Genomic DNA, 20851 nt, shown 5'->3' on the forward strand with positions numbered 1-20851 from the left:
CTTGATAAACGATACCAGGTGATTGTGACATTTAGGAAGTGTAATATCGGCTATATATGCCGAATACATATGAAGGTACATATATCATACGTACGTATGTATGTTACCAGTCATGTACCCATAACTTTAAGTGTACACTAGCTACTTATTATGATTACCGCCGATGGAGCATCCGTACAAATTCTCTACCATGTGCATATGTACATACAAATAAATATAACAATACGTACAAATAACAATTTTTGGCACACGGCGACCAGCGATATTCGGAGCTTCGAGCGCAAACGGGCTGCTCGAGCTATCGCGTGCATGGTGAGCTAAAAATATGTCCTTGGCAGTTTCCGATCAATCAAATAACCTTTCACTCACTCTTTCTTCAAGCAAGGCGTTCTTATGCGTAGGGTTGTGGTTGTCGCGTTGTCGGGCTTCTTCTCGTTAATTGCGAGCGGCGCAGAGGCTACCATCGAACTCTCTGTACTCACTGCCGACTCGCCGGTGACTTATTCGGGAGCAAGCGTTTACTATAATAAAGAGTACGACATTTGTGGCTTGTGCGACGGAGACTCCACCAGCTGCCAAGGATGCGACGGAATTCCGAACTCGCGTTTAGTGCTGGACGCGTGCGGTCGGTGCGGAAGTGATTTCAGTTCGTCCTTCCTATTCAACTCTACCTGCGGGAGTTGCACGGAAGATGGAAACGCAGGCATCTACGAAAGTTTGCACAGCAGTGGTGTCATTGACGACTGCGGGGTGTGTGGGGATCCCGCGGGCCAGCTTTTCTCGCGCCAGGGCGCTCCAAACTATTTCACTGGCGGCTGTGTTGGGTGTGATGGTGCAGCAAACTCGGCCAATGAACTCGACAGTTGTGGGGTTTGCTCCGGTTTAAGCTGTGCGTCTACAGACCCTCTAAAGCGCAGCTGGTGCTGTGATTGCGCGGGAACAGCATTTGGACAAAGTCTCGTAAATTTTTGCTGCGAGTGTGTGAATCGTGAGCCGCATTGGAAAGGGCTGTCTGGTTCTGTCTTCAATGGGCCTCCAGTCAGCCACTCATTTGCTGAGCATATGTGGTCAACGGCTCGGGGGTTGATGAAGAGTGCGTCAGAACTAGCTGCCTCATTTCAACTTGATCTTGGGAACCGAACTGGTACGACACCTTATGTTCGAGACAAAGCGATTTACAGAACATACGTAGAGGCAAAAGAGTACTTTACACAAGGTTGGCATGCTATGAAGGATCGTCTAATTTCAGATGATAATAGCTCTTGCTATTACGATATCTATGTTGCCAGCAACACTTCAAATCCAAGAGATATATGTGGTGTCTGTCATGGAGATAACAGCAGCTGTGCAGGTTGTGATCCCCGAGACACAATTCTTCTCGGCGAGCCAGTACCGGACGACGGACTTTTTCCTGATGATTGCATGATTTGTGGAGGCCACAACTTACAAGTTGATCAGTGCGGGATCTGCTTTGGAGACAATCGAACATGTCTTGGATGCGATGGCATCCCAAATAGTGGTAGGGTGATTGACAGATGTGCAGGATCCTCCGACTTTCGCTTTTTGAGCTTCTTGGGTGAATTAGGAGAGGTTGGAAGTGGTTGTAGTGAGCCTGCAGAGTTCGAAACAGCATGTAATGCTGGTGAAGGCGGTTGCTGCGGGTGCGATGGCGTGCCAAATAGTGGCAAAACGCTCGATGGTTGTTTTGTTTGTATGGACCAGAAAAATCCCAACTACACACATCTGGTGAACGCGTCTTGCAGTGGTTGTGACGGTATCGCTTTTTCAGGTGAAGTTTACGATCACTGCTGTACATGCAGTGGCTCAGAAACCTACAATGATGACTGCTACAAAAATCTACTCGTCAACATGACGGCCACTGTTCCTTTCGATCCTTATGTTATGGACTATTCTGCATACTTCAACCTCGAAGGTCGCAGATTGTTTGATGAATGTGGGGAATGCCGGGGTTTTGGTTATAACGGATCAACGTGCATCGGATGCGATGGGAAGTATGGCTCGGGTTTGGTCGTTGATGGATGTGGAGTATGTGGCGGTGACTGCTCCACCTGCAGAGCTTCTGAAACGGGCATTTTGTATGATTGTGCCCCTCCAGGAAACGGCTGGACGGGGATGGATAAGACCTGCCAGTTTGTTCGTACAGAAGGTCCTGATAAATGGAAAAATTGGATCGCTTTTCCAAATGGCACGGACGGCGAAGGAAGAAAAACGATTACATGGTTCGAGCGGGTCAATCAACCTGGTGTTCCAAATTTCACTGATTATGCAAAAGGGGAATGCCGTATGTTCTTGGAGCCCCCACCTCCTCCAAGTTTGCGCGAGAGACGCGAATGGGTGGTCATGGTATATGGCAAAGAAGAAGGCCCATATACAATTAACGAGCTCGAAACGGGCTCGATCCCGGTCATTGATAGCACTACGGGAGATAAGGTGAACATTCCGTTGCTGCCTGCTACACTGGTTTCTCAAATGACTAGCTACACGCAAAAGCAAACCATTCACTACGGCTACACTAGTCAGTATCAGGCTCGAGTGCAAGATTGGCAAGAAAGATCTGCGAGTAAACTAATTGATAGTCCAGGTCAGGCAGGGGTAGATAACGCAGTGATCGTCGAAGGGCAAGCCAGTGAGTTGTGGAATGGAGGAGTCTTCATGCCAATTGCGATCATGCCCGGTATGGAGCGCATAATTTACCCGTATTGCACAGGCTCCACGTGGCGAGGTAAGAATCACAGGCTCCACGGAAAAAAACTACCGGGAAACTCGTTGGGCATGATTACTTCTGAGAACATCACTGACACAAACGGGCAGTCTGACCGCGCTTGGAATCCGCTTGATGAGTACATCTATGACGTATCTGGAGACTGGATCGACCAGAAGTGCACTTGCTCCACGGAGTGGCAATACGATAGTCAGCCATTAGCCCCGACATGCTTGAAAGTATGGTATCCTTGGGAGGGACAGACTGGGGATGGCTGGCCTATTGTACGCACCAGATACGTGAACGACACTGGACGTTTTTCTATACACCAAAAGCGATCTTGGGAAGGTGGGAGCTGGCGCCTTTCTGGCGGCTGGTGGATTCAAGATTACGGAGGCGGCTCGGCACAACAGAGCAGCCAAACTCCACGCCTTCTCGATTCGTTTCGATCAGGGGATGGTTTTGGGTCAGACGCAATGAGAGGACCTGTTCGATCGGATGCTATTGGGACGGTATCGTGGATAACGTTTAGCCCCGATAATTATGACGAATATGATGGCAAAAATATGGGCATCAGTAAGAACCGGACGTGTTATTCTGCAGCGCGATTATCACATGCCAAACGCCACAGTGCAGGTGCAGTTTGGGGTAATTCAAGGGAAACCGTAACGGCGCATTGGGAGTGTTCCTTTGCTTTTCTCCTTTCTGAACCTGCAGAGCGTTGTGAAGATGTCTATCAGGTATCTCGATCGTTCTCAGAGGCTGTGCACATACACACACATCGGACATGTTCTACTGTTGGCGGTGATGGTTTCGCTTTCGTTGTTCGCGACGACAAAGAAAAACCACCCGCCATCACAGACGTTGGAGATCTTGGACCTGGTATTGGTTATCAAGGATTACGACACAGCCTCGCTGTGGAATTTGACACATGGCATAATCCTGAAATGTCTGAGCCTTTTGGGCATCACATTGCAGTGCACACGAATGGAGCGGGCACGAATGATGCTCACCACAATGCCCACTTGGGATTTACTTTGAACATTCCCAATATCACCAACGGAGAAGTGCATAACGTGCGTATATCATATGAGCCAGCTCCTAGCTATGATCATGTGATTGCAGCAATTGAATCAGGCTACCTCAAGGGATCATCACCAAAGCTCGTGGATTTTGTCAAGGACAATCCTGCCCTCCTCTCTATTTTTGTGGATGAAATGTCCATCCCAGTTCTGACAGTCCCCTTGTCCATCGAAACAATATTGAGGCCGAATCAAAGCACAGCTTGGATCGGGTTCACAACTGGTACTGGTGAGGCATGGCAAGCTATTGACATATTATCTTGGAACTTTTCTTCCTACTGACAGAAGTCGAGGAGTCACAAGCTGACTGCCACCCCACGAAAAAGAGGTCAGCCAGAACCACCCGCTGGATGGAGCACGCATCTATTATCTGATACCCGTTGGGCTTTCCATCGATCGGTGGTCGGCGCATCATAAGCACTACCAGAAGTTCTGGTAAAAGCGTCTGTAGAGATAGAGATAATCGGCATGCACACATACAGGTAATGTACTGCTGGTAAAGTTAACCCGTATTATCTACGAAGGTAATAATTATATTCTGGATTTCAATCAAGTTTTATTAGTCAGAATATTTGTCCATACGGTTTGGGCTTGTATGGGCTTTTTGCGCCGATGGAGCATCCGTACAAATTCTCAACCATGCATGTGGCTGGTTTAGTGCGGACAATCGAGTTTAGTTAAGTTAATTAAGTTATTAAGCGGAGATAAGTATATGCGCATTTGTATATTTATCCATATACGATTTTTATTCATGCGTACGATATGTCACATCTGCAGACGGTACCAACGCCCGTATCATCTCGCCAAAGACCATATATATATACGATGGCTGATTTGCTTAACTCGTATGACTAATCACCATACAGCAGCAGGTCGTATGTTAAAGCAATATAAATGGACGAGCAACGGGAATTTCATGCATGATTATAATGTCAAAATCTTACACTAGTCTTCCATACGTACGGCCGAACTCCGCTTATCTCGGCTTATATTTTTCGCTCGTACACTCGTTCTCCGTTGAACGGTTCGACGATCCCCAGAACTCTTTCCGAAAGAGTCCAACTCTTAAGTTTCGAAAATGTCCCTTATCATGGGCGTCGGCAGTGGGGTTCTCGCCCTCGCACTTTTGCTGTGAGTTGATGTTTATTGTGAACTTGAGCACAGTTCTCGAAATTTTCTTTCTTCTTTGGAACCAGGATCGGCGCATTCGCTCTTTGTTACCTTGGTCAAGGTGGTCGCCATTCAAGGTCGGTATCGTCGTGCACGTTGTATGTGTTTCCCCGAAAATACTTGATATCGCTCCGTGACAGTCGCGTGACGGCTATCGTCAGCATCATCTTTGTCATGATCGCCATTTTGCTGTTATCTTCGCCACGTGGCGACACTCGAAGGACCGATATTGAAGCAGAAATCGAGGTCTTCCACTCAATTCCTTTCTGCAAAGACATGTCTGCCCGGTTGAGCACTGAAATTCTTGTTGTCACAGGGATATGATAACAGGGTTACCCAACGCGCGCTCATGATGTCTTCGATGACACTAGCAATAGTATCAGCTATAAGCGCACTAGGGGCTTTTCACATTCTTCCGCCCGCATACGCAAAAACTATCGATGAGCACTCAGGTATCGTGAAGATTAAAAGCTGAGACACTTTGATAACAGAATCGGGATAAAACCGGCGTCCTCATGAATCCGGATTGGTCAAATGCACCACAAGTTTTCCTTATTTGCCCGGGTTGCACTTTAGATTGTGGCGAAACCTTGGAGGAAAGAGTGTGTGGCAAGCGGTTTTCAGCAGTGTCTTGTCTTCTTTGCTGGTTTAAGAGGTTTTTGAATGCTTAGATTCCTGCTGCGATCGACGAGATTCCCGTGGCGAGTCTTTTTCTTCATCGCCTTCACCAGCAGGTAGAGAGGAAAGGATCGGGTCAATGCATGGTTCATTATCCTGAAAGTCAGCAGCATGAGCGGCCAAGCTTATTGTATTCTCTTGACTCTCCATCTGCAAACCAGCATCGGAGCCTGTCATTGTATCTTGATTGTCGTTTCCAGTCTTACCTGTAGTGATGGCGTGTTCCTCTGCCATGGATAAGGCGAAGGCACGCTGCAGAAGCGCTTCTTCGTCCAACGACAAAGGATCGACGATTGGGGAAGGAGGTTTGCCCGATCCTTTAGCTATTGTATCTTGTGCGCAGATGAGGTGTGCTGCAGCGTTCTTCTCCTCACTACTTGCATCGTCCGTGTCTTTCATTTGAGCTTCCTGTCTCGCACGCTCCTCCTCTAACGATACACGCAATGCTAACATGAGAGCAGGATCATCAGCACCGTCTGCAATTGCACCATCCCTCGCATACCCTCTAACTGCAGCCTGGCTTGAAGCTGCAGCGGCAGCAGCAGCAAAGCTGCTGGCACCATTTGTGATGTTATCATCGGCCATGAAGACCCGTGTGCTTAAAAGCACGTCAGCGATGATGGCGCCTGGTGGAACGGTGACGATGTTACTATTATCATTTTTGTTGACAGCGGCGACGAAAGCTTCCAACTTCTCTGAGTTCTGCTCTATGTCCCCGAAGCTGATCACATCAACTGCAACATTACACTTTCGTAACTTTTTCCCGACTGATGTAAGCTCATCTTTACTAGCACACACAGGACTTCCTACAAAAAGCACGATTCGCATGCGTTGGTGTTTGTTTTGACGATGTTTTAGCGCCAGATGCGCAACCTGAATTCCGGAAGAAGTGATTTCAGACCATGAAAACCAAAGCAGCTGGCTGCCGAGAACTGATACCAACAGCTCTCTTCAAACTATCACCCGCCCCGCGAGAGAGCAAACTTAAAAATATGGGTCGCGATTAACACACCTGGACTCCTGTTGAGAGTTTGATTGAGCCGCCAGTGGATATGCCATGGACAGCGTTGAGCACCTGCCCGAGATCATCGGTTGGAGTAACTAGAACCCTAGGAACCTTGCCTGCGAGACTGAGGACACCAACGCTATTTTCAGGATTTGACTGTGTTTTAGCCCCAGCCAGAAGGTTGACGGCATCCCCCTCAGCCTGCAGGAAAACAAGTGAGCATAGAACCGAAAAAGTCGCTAAAGAGAACGTAACCTGCAGCCTTGAAGGAAGGTAGTCCGAGTTGCGAACATGGTCGCTGTTGTCGATGCAGAGCATGGTGGCCTCGAGCACCATTTTATATTGCAACCTCTGTGATAAAAATTAGCCGCGACGTACAGGCCTGCTCTGTACAGGTCAGCTCTTTGACCGTCGTTTAGATCCGTCGTTTAGAGCGCTGGCGACGCAGTGTTTTATTGTCGTGTTCTTCGATCAGCAGGATTTGAGTTTCGGTTTCGGTTTTTTTAAGTGATCGCGCACAGGGTTGACAAGGTCGGCCAGAGGTTGCGGTGGTATAACCGAGTGGTGGATCTCTGTGAATTTTCGAAAATGGGTGACGAATGACCTTCGATAGGTCGGAGGTGATTCGGCCGGCTAAATAAAAAGTACCTTCGTACTTTTCGTATATATATGCAGTCTACTTTATTTATTTCATTCGTACCTTCGAATGCGTAAAGGTACATACGCATTCGACAGCAGTACCTTCGTTCGAAGGTACAGTACGTACGAATGGAAGGTACCTTATTCGGCTAGCCGAAGGCTGCCGATATTACACGACCCCAACTTACGAAAATAATGTAACGATCACCTGGTATCGTTTATCAAGGTCGAAGGTTTATTCGTCTCATACATTGATGACATTTTTGACACCATTAAATCAAGAACGTAGGTCTAGCGTTACATATAGTTGTCCACATTTTCTACACCGTTAAATCAAGAACGACGGTCTATCCGTCTCATACATTGTCGACATTTTTGATTTTTTAGCTCGAGAATCTTGAGTCAGTGTCCCATATAGTTGTCACACTATGTTTACTCATATAAACGGGTATTTAAATATACGTATGCGCGCATCCCTCATCGGCTAGCCGACCACCCACAGGACGAACGATTCACACCTCACCGTCACTCGCACTCACGAACGGTTCGGCCTTTGGAGAATTATTATTATTCGTACCTTCATACGAAGGTAATATCCATATATACCTTCGTATTAAATAAATTTTAAATAATACCTTCATCGTACGAATAGAAGGTTTGGATATTAAAAAATGGCTTCGTACGAAACTTATTTAAACGTCATCCCCTACCCTAATCGATTTTTTTGGGCCCAAAAATTACATGAAGTTTACATGATCCGATCATGTAATTTTCCCAAATTACATGAAGTTTACATCCATGATCATGTAATTTTCCCAAATTACATGAAGTTTACATGATCTCCGAAGCCAAAAATGCCGAGATGATGTAATTTGGGAAAATTACATGATCTGGTCCCAAAATCACGCGAAAATTACTAGTTTACATGAAAATATAATAAATATTATATATGTTTACATGAAGTTTACATGATCTTTTTTCGTAGTGATCCTGCCGACGACCGAAAGCAAGTCAACGATATAGGGCATATGGTCTATTATCTGAGTGCAAGAAGAGGCAGACAAACTTTTATGAGTGACTATCATAAACAGTTACCTTCGTACGTATTACCTTCGTACCTTCGTACCTCGTGAATTCTTGCCTACCTGGTCATCGGGCGCCACTTTTGACATGACCGAAGGGCGCCTCTGTTGACGTGGCCAGCTTATCTCCGTCTGCGCCCCTGGACTCGGATGGAAAACGGTACCTAAGGTAGACATCTATTAGTTTCTGACATGCGCTTGTATTTCTATCGAGCCAAAAGCGCGACGCATGCGCCGAGAGGGAGCAAGGGCCGCGTGACGACGACTGAAGCTTTGGCTTCTTGGGCGAGGAGAGGATAAGTGTTATACGGTGAAGACTTGATAGCTCATCGCCCTATAATTTCACCGAGGGTCAAAGTACGATACATGCGTAAGACGTCGCATGGCATAGCGTACTGATCAATCTGTGTGGGAAGGGTGGACCTACAGTGCACGACAGACGCTATGACAATATTAGCGATGTCGGGATATGTATCCATGGCCTGCATTCCCTCGTTTCTTTACTATTCCTCTGCAGTCAAGAAGCGTTCGTTGCTAGTCGTCATAGCGCTTGCAAGGTAACTGCGCGAATGATGAGGGGTTCGCAAATGAGTTTCTTCCTATTAAGACGCCTTTGCACAGTTGCACATCCGCGTTGGTTTTCTGGTTTATAGTTTTGGGGGTCGCACAAGGTGCAGACAGTGCTTTGGTTAAACACGACGTGAATCAATTCGCGACACTTCTCAGGGATAGAATTTGAATCAACCCAAACAGCCGCCGCCTTGCTTACACTATGCGCAATCGTTGGTGATAATGTGGTCTCTTGCAAGTGTATTGAAAAGTGAGCTGAGGATATTATTGTTTTTTCACACTTTGAAAGCTGATTGGTGGCGCCCGTGTTTCTACAGTTTCCTGGCTGCTCAGGCTAGAGCTCGGGGCAATTCTAAAGTTAGGTGTCGCGTGCTTTTATCAGCCCTTACAGGTGAGACGTTTATCGATGCATATGATATGGTTCCAGCATTCTTGTTTGCAGCTTGGAACTGTGGTCAAGCATTCTTTCGCACGTTCCACTGTTACATCAGTTTCGTCAACTTATCAAGAGGTCAAGGAACTTACTACACCAAAGGCTGTGAAAGATTTTCTTTGTTCATGGATGCAGGTTGGTATCCTACTAGCAGTAAAGAGAACTTTCCGCTAAAAGCTGCTCATGTGGCACAGCGATGATTTCTCTGCTTCTGTTCACAACTTATTCCTGCGGGAAGAACTCGACACAACAGCGCACAGACAACCAACAAAATATGTACAGTTTGGCGCCAAGGGTTTTATCTCTACTCACAATAGGTGACAAAAGTAAGATTTGAATATGTTTTGTGATTTACCTTTTATGCACAGGGAACCTGTACAGAGATAGCTGCCTGGCAGTAATTTGCTGCCTATCTACATTGTTAGCTCTTATTTTTCACGCCTGACACTTGCGAACCATGAAGTAGACGATCACAAACGATGGGGCCTACCAATCACACAGTTGTCAACTTACATTTGGAATATACCTTGTTCGTAACGTACCTGAAGTTAACCGGATCACCAGTAAGACGTAAGCCATTCGAGAGGTGGTCGAGAACAAAGCTTAATCTTCGGAAGATCAACTAGTCGAGTGATTACTAGGTATCGATCAATCAGGAAGCTGACGCAATCCGAATTTCATCAGAGTTTTCTGTGGTGCATTGAGCAGTTTCAGATTGGACACAAAAATGAACATTAATTTTAGCGAAGGTAACAGAATCGGATGTCCTCTTGACGCACTCTTGTATCTTCGTACTTGTCCCCTCTTCCAATGCATGACTTTATCAATCGTTGTGCATCAGCGATGAAAAGCGCAGCTTACCTGCGTTGCACCGAAAATGTCCCTGCGACGTAGAGTTTAGCACATCTGTATCACGCAAAAATCGTAGACTCGGCTTTACCAGGCAGGGAAAGATCAACTATTGATGACCCTACTCTTCCTGCCATGTTCAGGCACATCGTTGAAAAATGTTATTCGCGTTCCTGAAGAAACTCACCAGATACGATCCTGCCACCATCAAAAACGAAAGCGCACTAAAATGTTCAAATTCAGTGAGATAGTGGAGAGGAGCTTTAGGTGTGCGCTCACGTCATCCCATAGCTCAGTAAACTCGTTCAAATCAAGTGTGCTAGCAGAGCCGCTCTGATTCGCAGAAGTTAGTGCCAACGCGTGGCCATATTGCCTAGCCACCGCCTGCTTGAGGCGATATTTTTAACCTTTGGTGCATGTGTGTAAAAGTTCAAACAATTACCCTGATGAAGTCTGACTTCGGTATCCTGATGCCCAATGGTTATGGCCGACGCATTTGGAATCTTGCATGAGACCAGTAGAAGAAAACGTTGTAACCAGTCAAAGGAATAAAATCCAATGTACCATAAGTCTAGAGTTGGGGTTCAAACTCGACTAAGTGAGTTGGAGTTGGAGTGTTAGTCACGATTCTTGGCAGCGGGAATATGGGAAATGTACCGGGAGATCTGCAGAGCTTTTTTGAGACAGCAGGACCGTAACAGGTCCTGGGAGAAGCTCCTGTTTGCGAAGTTAGGACGAACTTTTGGAGACAACCTATGATGAGACATACATCGAGTAGTCCTTCTGCCAGATGCTTTGTGTCTGCATAGCGTTCAACATCCTGGTAGTCAGACGCGTTGGAAGTGCTAGCCAATTTCGAAAAGTCTACTTCAGCGCACCTTTGCATCAGAAACGCATATTGCGATCGGGACCGTTTCGGATCTTCGCTTGGCAGCATACAGTCTCTATCGCAAAAAGATATTTGTTGGCACGTTTCCCATGCGAGATGGGAACCACTTACCCTTATGCTTTTGTCCGAGTGTGCACCCGCTGCTAAACCGTACAGCGTGTCCTGCGGGGAGCCACGATGAACAGAACTCTTCGCATATTTCATGGGCAAAGTCGTCCTACCGTTGGAACCGCGATGATCCGTTCTCGTCGTAACGCGTCGACAGCCTATCAGTTTCGAATCAGCGACAAGCAACGGAGACACGGGTGGACTTACATCAGTGACTCGTTGACTCGTCGCGGGAAGGATGCGCAATTGACATGCGCGAATTATCATCAAAAGCCGGAAGTAGCGCCAGGGTCGGGAGAGTTGTAAGATTATTGTCAGGTCAACTTTCGTCTTCACAGGAGCTAATACATGTTCGGGTTTTATTAATAAGTGTATAGATATGTCACGAAACTTATTACGAACGAAGGTACGAATGAAGGTACCTTCGAAGGTACATATATATATACAGTACCTTGATTGCTTCATATACATACGAACGAAGGTACCTTCGTTCGTACGAATGAAGGTATTATTTATTATTAAGGGTTACGAAACGTACAAATAAATAAAGCTGAAACGTATGGATACGTACGCGTATACGTTGAAACGTATATCCATACCTTCGTTCGTACCTTCGTACCAAGCGATCGAGGTACCTTTATTTGTACCTTCGAAGGTACCAAGGTATAGAATACCTTCGAACGAAGGTACCCATATATAGACTAGATAGACTACTAATAAAATAATAAATAAAACGTGTGTTAATTAATTAAAGAATTTTTTTTGGGCACCGGGAATAATAATTATGGTCATCCTTGAGTTAATTACCTGAAGCGCGCCACGAGCTACCAGGAGCGGTTTTTCACCTGAGCAAGATGCGCGCTCACGTAGCCGCTGACGTGCGAGTAACAAGCGGCACGCTGTATCTTTAGGGTTCGCGCCGTGTCTTTAGGGGGTCGGGGTTGGGTTTTCAGGGTTTAGAGTTTAAACAGCCGCGAAGCGGCTCGTCGGCATCTCCCTATACACATCCTGAAGCGCGCCACGCCCCCCCCCTAAAAAGCCCGATTGCTGGTTGCTTGGAAAGTGAAGTGAAATACAGTCCCAAATTGAACGAATAACGAAAAAACATGAAAAATTTCTGTAAATTTACGTTCGGAAGATTGCGTTTCGTAGGCACAGTAAGGTTGTCCCGTGGTCCCAACGAAAGTATTCTGTCCAAGAAGCAGGCGGAAAACAACCGACATACATTGGCATCACATCCGATACTGTAGACATGGACGACGTTAGAGAAACCTTCCGGCGCGACGGGGTCGTGACTCTCAACGGCGTGCTGAGGACAATAGCTGTCGAAAGCTTTCGAGAGAAAATAGGTGTTGATCTCAAGGCTTCAGAGTCGTGGTGCGAAGGCCCGTCGACCCGCCACGTTGATCTCACCCAATCTGCCACTTGGCCGAAAGGCTCGACGCGACGGGTATTCGAAGTTGTGCCCTCTGGATGTGATAAACACGAACATTGGGTTGCTCTCACCTCGTCGCCAAAGTTGAGGGGAGCTCTTGACCGTATATTGGGAGTTGGCGCCTGGGAGCTTCCGTTGAACGCAAGGAGCGAAGGAAAGTGCGCTAGTCGTTACTGGTATGTCCCAGTTGTCTTCCCCGAGAATGTCAGGCTATCTGATGCAGCTGCAGTGCGCTGTGCAAATATAGCTTTGGGGGAGCAAAACGCAAAGAGTTTGGATTTGAACCCGTCTTCCTCAGTTCTTAGATCCGAAGTGATCGAAGCATCGGAGAGGAGCCGAACCTCGGGACACTGTCAAAGTTCAATCCATCGTGCATGGAGCGATCAATACGACTGGACTCTCAAGCCAGTAACTGGCATTTACGGATCGGTTTGGAGGCGACTGATGTTTTGTGTTCGGTCTCGTAGAACTAAAACGGGGCGTCAAGTCAGTTCAAGAGGTACTATGTTTTCTGCTCGCAGTGAGATGCTGAAACGGACAAACAAGTCAAACGCCTGGTTTTCGGACTGCTTTGAAACGAGGCAACTTTCACATGGGACATGTGAGCTACAGCATGACGAGAGCACAGAACACTCCACCAGGAAACAATTCATTCCCAAGAGAGAGAGAGGGACTTCGAGATGCTGGGAGCCTGTAAACCGTCGCCGAATGCGGGGTAAAGGCTGGCATATTGACATTGGGCCACGATTCCAAACTACCTGGTCTCGCAAACCTTGTGGGCATTTCAATCAAGGTGTAATCATACTGGTCCTGCTGTCTGACTCTCAAGAAGGGGCTGGTGGCACCGCGTTCATACGTGGCTCGCATAGGTGGATAGCTGAGAAAATTGCGTCTCATGAGCAAGAAGGTATCTGTCACCAGGAACTTAACTCATGGGCAACGATGACAGTTTTAGAAGCCCAGCGATGCAATGCTCTCAATCTAGATTATTGCGCGGACATAGTTGAAAAATCAAAGTCCCGCCTGGGCATAATTGAGCAAGCAGTGTATGAAGCGGGCACTGTCATCTTGCTTCATCCATGGCTTATTCATAGCGGGACCACAAATTTTGGAGAAGGGCCACGGCTGATGCTTAATGGCATGGCATGCTTAGACAAGCGTATTTTCAATGATACAAGGGGGGGAAACGCAATGCGGGACATCGATCCGATATGTTCAACACATTTTAAACTGATTAACGTCGAAGATACAAATTATACAGGCAAGCATCATGAAGCCATGCAGAAATCAAAGATCGTCCATGCTGATCAGCATGCCGTTCAGGAAAATCAATCGGGCGTTTCTCCCGAATGTAATTTCTTGAAAAGCACGATTTTAAGAATGAAATCATTGATCCAGCACGCCGATATCGCTTCCGTTATGCAGGATATCAATAGCCGTGAATCAAACGACAAGTCATTCCCATCTGTCTCAATTATCATACCAGTTCATAATTCAATCGAATGGATTGAAGAATGTCTGGTTTCCGTTATTGATCAGACATATGTTGGGCGCATTCAGGTTAGTCTATATGACGATGCGTCGAACGATGGCTCAGATATTATGATCCACGCATGGAGATCACTTTTCCAGCAGTTTGGAATATCTACCGTTGCATCAGGGCGTTGCTGGGGATACCATCAGAATAACGGGCAATTGTTATTTTGCAATATTCATGATTATCATTCATGCCATGCAGGAGGTATAGGTCATGGCAAAAACATGGCAACATGTCAGTCCACGGGATCGTACCTTCTTTTCCTTGACGCCGATGACGTAATGTTCCCAACACGACTGGAAAAACAGCTTCAACTTGCAGCCAAAAACCCTGGAGCAATCCTTGGAGGTTGCTGGAAACGTTTGCCGGCGGGCTCAACCGAACATTATGAATCTTGGGCAAATGTCCTTGAATATGAACGACTTTGGCTCGAACAGTTTCGCGAAGTCACAGTTCAAATGCCAACGTGGTGCATGTCTCGTTCTGTCTATGATGCACTTGGCGGATTTGTGGAATCGCCCCCTGGGGACGGAGAGGTAGGCATTGATTATGATTGCGGGCTGGTTCAACTGATCGCACGAACCTGCCCATACTTGTTATTTGAATGTCATCCCGTCAATCATCCTTCCAATATGAATCCTAAATCATACCTTCGTACTTTATTGGACCCTCTTCATCTGGGCGAGGACTTCATCTTTTTTCAATCATTTCTCGATTCATTTGGTCCCATCAATTATGATGGTGGGCATAGTTCTATTGCACGAGCAGGGACCCCGGAGAACCCTACTCTGATGTATCGTTGGTAAGGCCTTCTCATAAGTTCACGTGTTTCCAAACGTTAATCAACAGGCGATCGACTTTTCTTCCTTGTTTTTGTCCGTATCGTTTGGTCACCCGAGTCTGGAACATCGCGTGTATCTCGTAGACAGTTGGCTCGGATTCGGGTTGCTGCGTTTGAACGACGTATCCTATCGCAGGCTTCATGGAGTCATTTTTCCATCTGGGGTGCAGGCAGGGATAGTCATGTGTTTTTTTCGGAGCTCAGCAAAAAAGCCCAAAGTCAAGTTGTGGCTTTTGTTGATCTAGATTCAGGAAAGTGTGGAACTGCATACACCAATCACCATTGTGGTACTCCGACAACCATACCGATCGTTCACTTCAAGGAGTTCTCAGAATATCTTCGCAAGGAGAGAGCTGCATTGAATGATTCCGGTAGTGTGCCGGTTGTGGCATGTGTTGCAAAACGCCGGAAGGGCGAAGGCTGCGCAGGAGATCTTGAGTCCAACATCGGAACTCTGGGGTTGCTTGAAGGGTTATCCCTTTGGTATTGTTACTGATGTCATATACAGCAGGTCGGATTATGACTTCTTGGGCTCCTCCGTAGAACGACAAGCTCTTCGTAGGATTATTCAGCAAAGCCGATCTTGCATGACTCCGACTTGCAAAATGTAACGCTCAACTGGTATCGACGAACTGGTCTCGCACTAACCAGATAGATCGTTCCTTGATTGATAAATTTTCTATGAAAATCTGTCTGCCGACAGACGTTGAGAAATCCCGCTCGAAATCCCGCTCGCTCATGCCACTCGTGGGTGGGGTTGGGAGGGCGCGCACAACGCGCACGCACGTGGTCACATGGGTGCAACACGGCGCGGAACCTACGCGGCCGCCGAGGCTGCTACCGCCGCGACCGGTTCGGAGGCTCGCCCATCCCAGGCATCGCCGTCCGCCGCCGCCGCGGGGGGTGACGGGGCGAGCCCGATGGGGACCGCGGGCACCCCGATGGTCAACGAGGGCATCCGCCGCCGCCGCGGGGGGTGACGGGGCGAGCCCGATGGGGACCGCGGGCACCCCGATGGTCGACAATGCTGGGGACGAGGATGAAGAGTCGTCCGACGAAGAGGAAGAAGTCGTGATGGAAACGGCGAGAAAGCTCGAGTGCGACAGCGCATGGAAGAATCACGCCCGAGTCCAAGTGACACTGCCCGCGGGGATGCAGCCGAACGTCGTGCACATCAACACCTTTTGTTCCAACGAGAACAACAAGTTGTGGGGGGAAATCGGGTACACGGAGGTGGCCGCCCTTCCCCACACGGCGACCAATCGCTTCAAGATCACCGACGACCTCGTCAAGGCATACGCGAAAATCGCCGCGCGCGCGAATGACCTCGGGCTCAGCAAACCCGCCGAGGACGGCGGCTCCAAGGTCATGTTGATGCCGCTGGTGACGGAAACGTTGCAGAGGCAAGGAATGGTGAGGAGGAGGAGCCGGCGCCGGCGACGCCGTTGGCGACGACCGCCCCACCGGAGGCGGCGCCATACACGCCTCTGGGCACGCCGGATGACCCCGTCACCATCGACATCGACCTCGCTCAGTGAGACACGCGCCCCCTCGCGGGATGGATGGGATGGTGATGGTTGTTTTGAGAGCCGCTCGAAGGCCGCTCGAAGTGTTATATGGATTTGAATCAAAAATAGACCGTTGAGTTTCCCCATATAAAATCGCGCGACCGACCGCAGGGATTTTCTTTATTTACAGATAATTTAGACTAGCAATGTAGGGTGAGGTCCGCAGGGATTTTCGCTGAAAATCCCTCCGGAAAATCCCTGCGCTTCACCTCTAATAATTTTAGTTAGGTGCGTTGGGAGCTGTCCAGCCGGCTGTTGCGCAGGGATTTCAGGTTCACCTAATAAATACGAACGAAGGTAAAAGTTACCGTACCTTGTTATTGATAATAATAAGCTTCGAAGCTTATTCATGGATACCTTATTACTTGCTTATTACCTTCGAAGGTATTATTTATATTTATTTTTATTAGCAAGTTTCGCACCTCCAAGAAAAAAGTACGAAGGTAAACAATATAACCCATATTCTATCATCATATGATTTCATATTATTCATATGATCATATCATATTGATATACATATGTCCAGTCAATAAGTACGTACGGTACGTATATATGTAGGTACAGGGACCGACCGTACAGTACCTTCGAAGGGACGAAGGAAACTTAGATCAGGGCGTTGTCCGGTTTTCATATCTTGGACGGTTTTTCACCTCAACCCGAAACAGTTTTTCCCGCCGGGAAAGTGGACTTCAATATCGAGGGAGTTCAACACAGGGCTCTCTGTTGGCATGAAACCGAATTCTAACGGCACGCAGGTAAGGGATTTTGACATATCATGAAGTTCGAACGCATCTGCGTTTTCTGCGGTAGCGCATCAGGTACCCGGATCGAATACGCAAGAGCTACAGTTGAGCTTGGACAAGAACTTATTAGTCGAGGCTATGGTCTGATATACGGTGGAGGTAGTGTTGGTCTCATGGGCGATATAGCGATCGCCGTTAGTTCCGGCGGGGGGAAAGTCACGGGCATCATTCCAAAATCTCTCGAGCCAGTGGAAATATCGGGCCATTCCGTCGGTGACGTGGTGATAGTTAAGGACATGCACGAGCGCAAAGCCCGAATGTTTAAAGATTCCGACGCTTTCATCGCGTTACCTGGCGGCTTCGGAACACTTGAGGAGCTACTTGAGGTCATGACATGGCGGCAGCTTGGTCATCACGACAAGCCGATAGGCTGTCTCAATGTTGCTGGATATTTCGACCTATTTTTATCGTTCCTCGAGACTGCTGTGGATGAAGGCTTCATCAGTTCAAGCGCAAAGAAAATGCTGATAACTGCAAGGACACCGGCTGAGCTGCTCGATGAAATGGAGAAGTCTACCAAAAATCTGCGAGAATCTCGTCGTGCCTTGGTGAAAAATTGATACCACTGTGTTAGCATCGACGGTGTGTATCGCGAGTGTGGACTACCCAAATCAGACCCCCTCCTTGGCTGTCGTTTTGGGGCTTCAATTTGGGGTCCCATCTGTACCCCAGACCCGATATTACTTTCAGAACCACGTTCAATTTTGAAAGCAGACGCGTGTCAACTTGCATTGTATCTATCAAAACACCGATCAAGCCAAAACAACAGCCAAGGAGTGGGTCTGATTTGCGCAGGAGGTTTGGATGATTGGGGCCCATGGTTGAATTCAACTCCATGTAAAGCCATCGCACTTAGTTACTATTGATTGCACTGGGACGCAGGAGAATGTCGACGGTCTTTCAGCAACAATTTTGGTCTTCATAGCAAGAAGGATGCGTCGACATTTTTAAGCGCGAGGATAAATATGCCTTGCATTTTTTAAAATCAACTGCAAACGCGACAACCTGTTGTGCAAAGCTTTTTTCCCCCGGGAAGGCAGGAATGCTCCAAGGTTCCAAATGGCTACTAGGCTATGAAGTCTCGCGCGTGCCTGAAGCAAAACATGGAGAAGGAAAGGTATGAATACTTTGTAAAACGTCCTGAAAAGACCATATTTGTTGGGCAACTGCAACGAAGAGAAAAGGTTTTCCTATTCTCCATCCAACACCTATGCAGGTATTTTGGGCTTATTTCAATTGTTCGAGGTGAAAGGTTAAGGAATTGACCTTGTCAATCAAGCCGTAATCGACAGCTTCCCAAGGATTAAAATACTTCGGACGATTTATATCCTTTTCAAGCTCCTCTATGGGTTTGTTGATTCCCTTGGATAGAAGTTCGAGCTATTGCAGAAAATAGACGTCATGTTTTGTAATGTGAAACTTTATACAACATACCGTCTGCTTCTTGGTATTGCGCATTTCTTTTCGTTGAATTTCAAGGTCTGTTGCCTGTAAAAATATAGATAGCGGCAGTGAGGCGACTTGAGCCATTTCCAAGCCCTAAAAGAAGTCGCACCTGTCCTCTGAATGCGTCGATGGGCTGCTTGATCATGATGCTCGCGGAAGGTAGTGCAGCCCGATTTCCCTGGGCAGGACCATCACTTCTGATGAATTTAATTACCAAGAAGATGTGCGCTACTCACCTTTTCCCCTGACGCGAGCAACATCGCAGCCTCACCCCAAGCTGTGCCGACTGCCACCGTGTGGACTGGAGAGTTGACATATTTGATGGTATCATATATGGCAAATGCTTCAGTATCATATCCATATTTCTGCCCCTCCTGCAAATCCGCCGCGTAGACCATTCTGAATCCATCAGTTTCTGGATGAGGTCGCGAAAATCAGCAATAGTTACCTTCGATGTTCCAGTGGAGTTTATGTAAAGATATATGGGTTTTGTCTTGTCTTCGTATTGGAGATACAGGAGTTCGGCGAGTATGAGCTCAGTCACTGAGGGTACAAGTGTCATCCCCTGTGAATGATTAGTCGAGCGTACGATGTCAAGCACGAGAACAATGTCGAGTAAAATGTTTATACGAACCAGGTAAACGATACGTTCTTTGAATATGAATGAGGGAAGATCCGGAGGTGCCTGGGTTGACGCATCTCCTTGGAGACTCGGAATCACCTGTCGGACGGACAGAGGGAACAGACATGATTTAGACAGATGACATCTCAGACTTCAAAGATTGTGAAGAGATACGTACTGCGCTGATGTGAAGCACTCGGTTGGACTTAAATCTCGCCGGTGAACTGCCACGCATAAAAGAAGACCGACGCTGAAGAACAACACGACGCCTCCAGCTTGTCGATACACGGCACGTCGCCGAAGAAGCAACCTGGCATCGCGCATCATACGATCAAGACTAAGCTACTCCAAAAGACTTCGATCCATGACTTACCGACATCTTCGAGCGTATCCAAACGATTCGCTGCCTTTCACCGGGGCGTTTGAGGGCCTGCGCGAAGTCTTTTTATAGCAACATTTTCATTTATTTCGAATACGGATCGGAATACAAGAGGAATAAATACTATTACCTTCGTGTATTGGATTAATACTGGAATAACATACGTCAACGTCACGCGAGTTATTACTCATCTAAATCGCGTATATAGTCGAAGATATCATAAAATAAGAGTATATAAATAAGCATAATTCTGGATTTCAGGCAGCTGTGGACACCCCTGAGGGGAAAATTTTCAGATTTGTCCGCCCGGTTGAAAATTTTCAGATAAACTCGTCATTCTTGAGTTAATCCTCCCATACGGTAGTAGTAGTAGTAGTAGTAGTAGTAGTAGTAGTAGTAGTAGTAGTAGTAGTAGTAGTAGTAGTAGTAGTAGTAGTAGTAGTAGTATCTCCGGGGTGTCCACAGCTGCCTGAAATCCAGAATACCAGCTGACTCCCTATAAATCGTTAACTCGTTAACTCGTTGACTCGTTGACGTTGACACTCCTAAAACAGCGTCTCGCATGTTTTTTTTCTTATGGCGCCCAAATAGAAGGCGAGCGCGCTGAGCGGCTCACTAATACGCTGTTCGGCGCGAAAGATGGAGGATATCGTCATCGGGAGCGCACATCGGCGTTGACGAGTTTGCGTCGCACGATACGACGTTGCGCCTGAGCTACGGTTTCAGCGGCGAGTTGACGGTCTATATCGTAAAATCATGATATTGTTGTACCTTCGTACCTTCGAAGGTAGCTAATAAGGCGCCTTCGAACTAATAATAATAACGTAACGTCGTACGAAGGTTTGATAGTAGTCTGTGCATGGATAAAATATGAAGGTATCAATGATCAAATAAATAAATAAATAAATAAACCTCATCATGAGATTTATTTTGTGCGATGCATGCATATGATCATCTATATGCATATAATAAGTTGCATATGCATGCTCATG

General features: G+C 47.1%; 9 protein-coding genes across 9 annotated transcripts; 5 read left to right on the forward strand and 4 right to left on the reverse strand.

Moving 5' to 3' along the window:
- Positions 1–393: 393 nt before the first annotated feature.
- Positions 394–4086, forward strand: MICPUN_55270 (lectin domain-containing protein; the record flags this gene model as incomplete). The annotated part of the gene is made up of 1 exon (XM_002507186.1): positions 394–4086. One exon carries the CDS (start codon positions 394–396, stop codon positions 4084–4086), a length of 3693 nt encoding a protein of 1230 aa, XP_002507232.1.
- A 633-nt stretch (positions 4087–4719) lies between these two features.
- Positions 4720–7627, reverse strand: MICPUN_51612 (predicted protein). Its single transcript, XM_002507582.1, has 3 exons — positions 6914–7627; positions 6665–6859; positions 4720–6525 (listed from the first exon to the last, which is right to left on the reverse strand). The coding sequence occupies exons 1-3, from the start codon at positions 6992–6994 to the stop codon at positions 5623–5625; spliced, it is 1179 nt and encodes a 392-aa protein (XP_002507628.1). The 5' UTR covers positions 6995–7627; the 3' UTR covers positions 4720–5622.
- MICPUN_55271 (predicted protein) lies at positions 4811–6231 on the forward strand. The gene is made up of 4 exons (XM_002507187.1): positions 4811–4935; positions 5001–5051; positions 5115–5220; positions 5291–6231. The coding sequence occupies exons 1-4, from the start codon at positions 4883–4885 to the stop codon at positions 5447–5449; spliced, it is 369 nt and encodes a 122-aa protein (XP_002507233.1). The 5' UTR covers positions 4811–4882; the 3' UTR covers positions 5450–6231.
- A 1544-nt stretch (positions 7628–9171) lies between the features above and the next one.
- MICPUN_51618 (predicted protein) lies at positions 9172–11699 on the reverse strand (the record flags this gene model as incomplete). Its single annotated transcript, XM_002507583.1, has 15 exons — positions 9172–9868; positions 9925–10072; positions 10162–10186; positions 10244–10265; positions 10323–10361; positions 10419–10455; positions 10511–10615; positions 10674–10706; positions 10796–10825; positions 10889–10948; positions 11001–11051; positions 11110–11175; positions 11232–11282; positions 11342–11386; positions 11436–11699. 14 exons carry the CDS (start codon positions 11697–11699, stop codon positions 10031–10033), a joined length of 870 nt encoding a protein of 289 aa, XP_002507629.1. The 3' UTR covers positions 9172–9868; positions 9925–10030.
- Positions 11700–14043: 2344 nt separating this feature from the next.
- On the forward strand, positions 14044–15862 carry MICPUN_51621 (glycosyltransferase family 2 protein; the record flags this gene model as incomplete). Its single annotated transcript, XM_002507188.1, has 2 exons — positions 14044–15002; positions 15090–15862. The coding sequence occupies 2 exons, from the start codon at positions 14044–14046 to the stop codon at positions 15535–15537; spliced, it is 1407 nt and encodes a 468-aa protein (XP_002507234.1). The 3' UTR covers positions 15538–15862.
- A 172-nt stretch (positions 15863–16034) lies between these two features.
- On the forward strand, positions 16035–16667 carry MICPUN_55278 (predicted protein; the record flags this gene model as incomplete). Its single annotated transcript, XM_002507189.1, has 1 exon — positions 16035–16667. One exon carries the CDS (start codon positions 16035–16037, stop codon positions 16665–16667), a length of 633 nt encoding a protein of 210 aa, XP_002507235.1.
- Positions 16668–17384: 717 nt separating this feature from the next.
- YVDD (predicted protein) lies at positions 17385–17972 on the forward strand (the record flags this gene model as incomplete). The annotated part of the gene is made up of 1 exon (XM_002507190.1): positions 17385–17972. One exon carries the CDS (start codon positions 17385–17387, stop codon positions 17970–17972), a length of 588 nt encoding a protein of 195 aa, XP_002507236.1.
- Positions 17973–18359: 387 nt separating this feature from the next.
- On the reverse strand, positions 18360–19730 carry CLPP3 (predicted protein; the record flags this gene model as incomplete). Its single annotated transcript, XM_002507584.1, has 8 exons — positions 18360–18578; positions 18679–18792; positions 18847–18900; positions 18968–19036; positions 19095–19232; positions 19307–19423; positions 19493–19579; positions 19659–19730. Coding segments are annotated over 8 exons (870 nt in total), but the record flags the coding sequence as incomplete, so codon positions are not given.
- Positions 19731–20192: 462 nt separating this feature from the next.
- Positions 20193–20423, reverse strand: MICPUN_55281 (predicted protein; the record flags this gene model as incomplete). Its single annotated transcript, XM_002507585.1, has 1 exon — positions 20193–20423. One exon carries the CDS (start codon positions 20421–20423, stop codon positions 20193–20195), a length of 231 nt encoding a protein of 76 aa, XP_002507631.1.
- Between the last annotated feature and the right edge of the window lie 428 nt (positions 20424–20851).

This window comes from Micromonas commoda, chromosome 1, assembly GCF_000090985.2.
Source record: "Micromonas commoda chromosome 1, complete sequence".
Taxonomy (NCBI): Eukaryota; Viridiplantae; Chlorophyta; class Mamiellophyceae; order Mamiellales; family Mamiellaceae; genus Micromonas; species Micromonas commoda.

Bases quoted from the DNA above. Each gene is read 5' to 3' on its own strand.
- MICPUN_51612 (XM_002507582.1), bottom strand. From the start codon at position 6,994: ATGGTGCTCGAGGCCACCATGCTCTGCATCGACAACAGCGACCATGTT. The intron at 6,860-6,913 runs GTTACGTTCTCT...GTTTTCCTGCAG, and splicing joins ACCTTCCTTCAAGGCTGCAG to GCTGAGGGGGATGCCGTCAA. The intron at 6,526-6,664 runs GTGTGTTAATCG...TCCGGAATTCAG, and splicing joins AACTCTCAACAGGAGTCCAG to GTTGCGCATCTGGCGCTAAA.
- MICPUN_55271 (XM_002507187.1), top strand. From the start codon at position 4,883: ATGTCCCTTATCATGGGCGTCGGCAGTGGGGTTCTCGCCCTCGCACTT. The intron at 4,936-5,000 runs GTGAGTTGATGT...CTTTGGAACCAG, and splicing joins CTCGCCCTCGCACTTTTGCT to GATCGGCGCATTCGCTCTTT. The intron at 5,052-5,114 runs GTCGGTATCGTC...GCTCCGTGACAG, and splicing joins CAAGGTGGTCGCCATTCAAG to TCGCGTGACGGCTATCGTCA.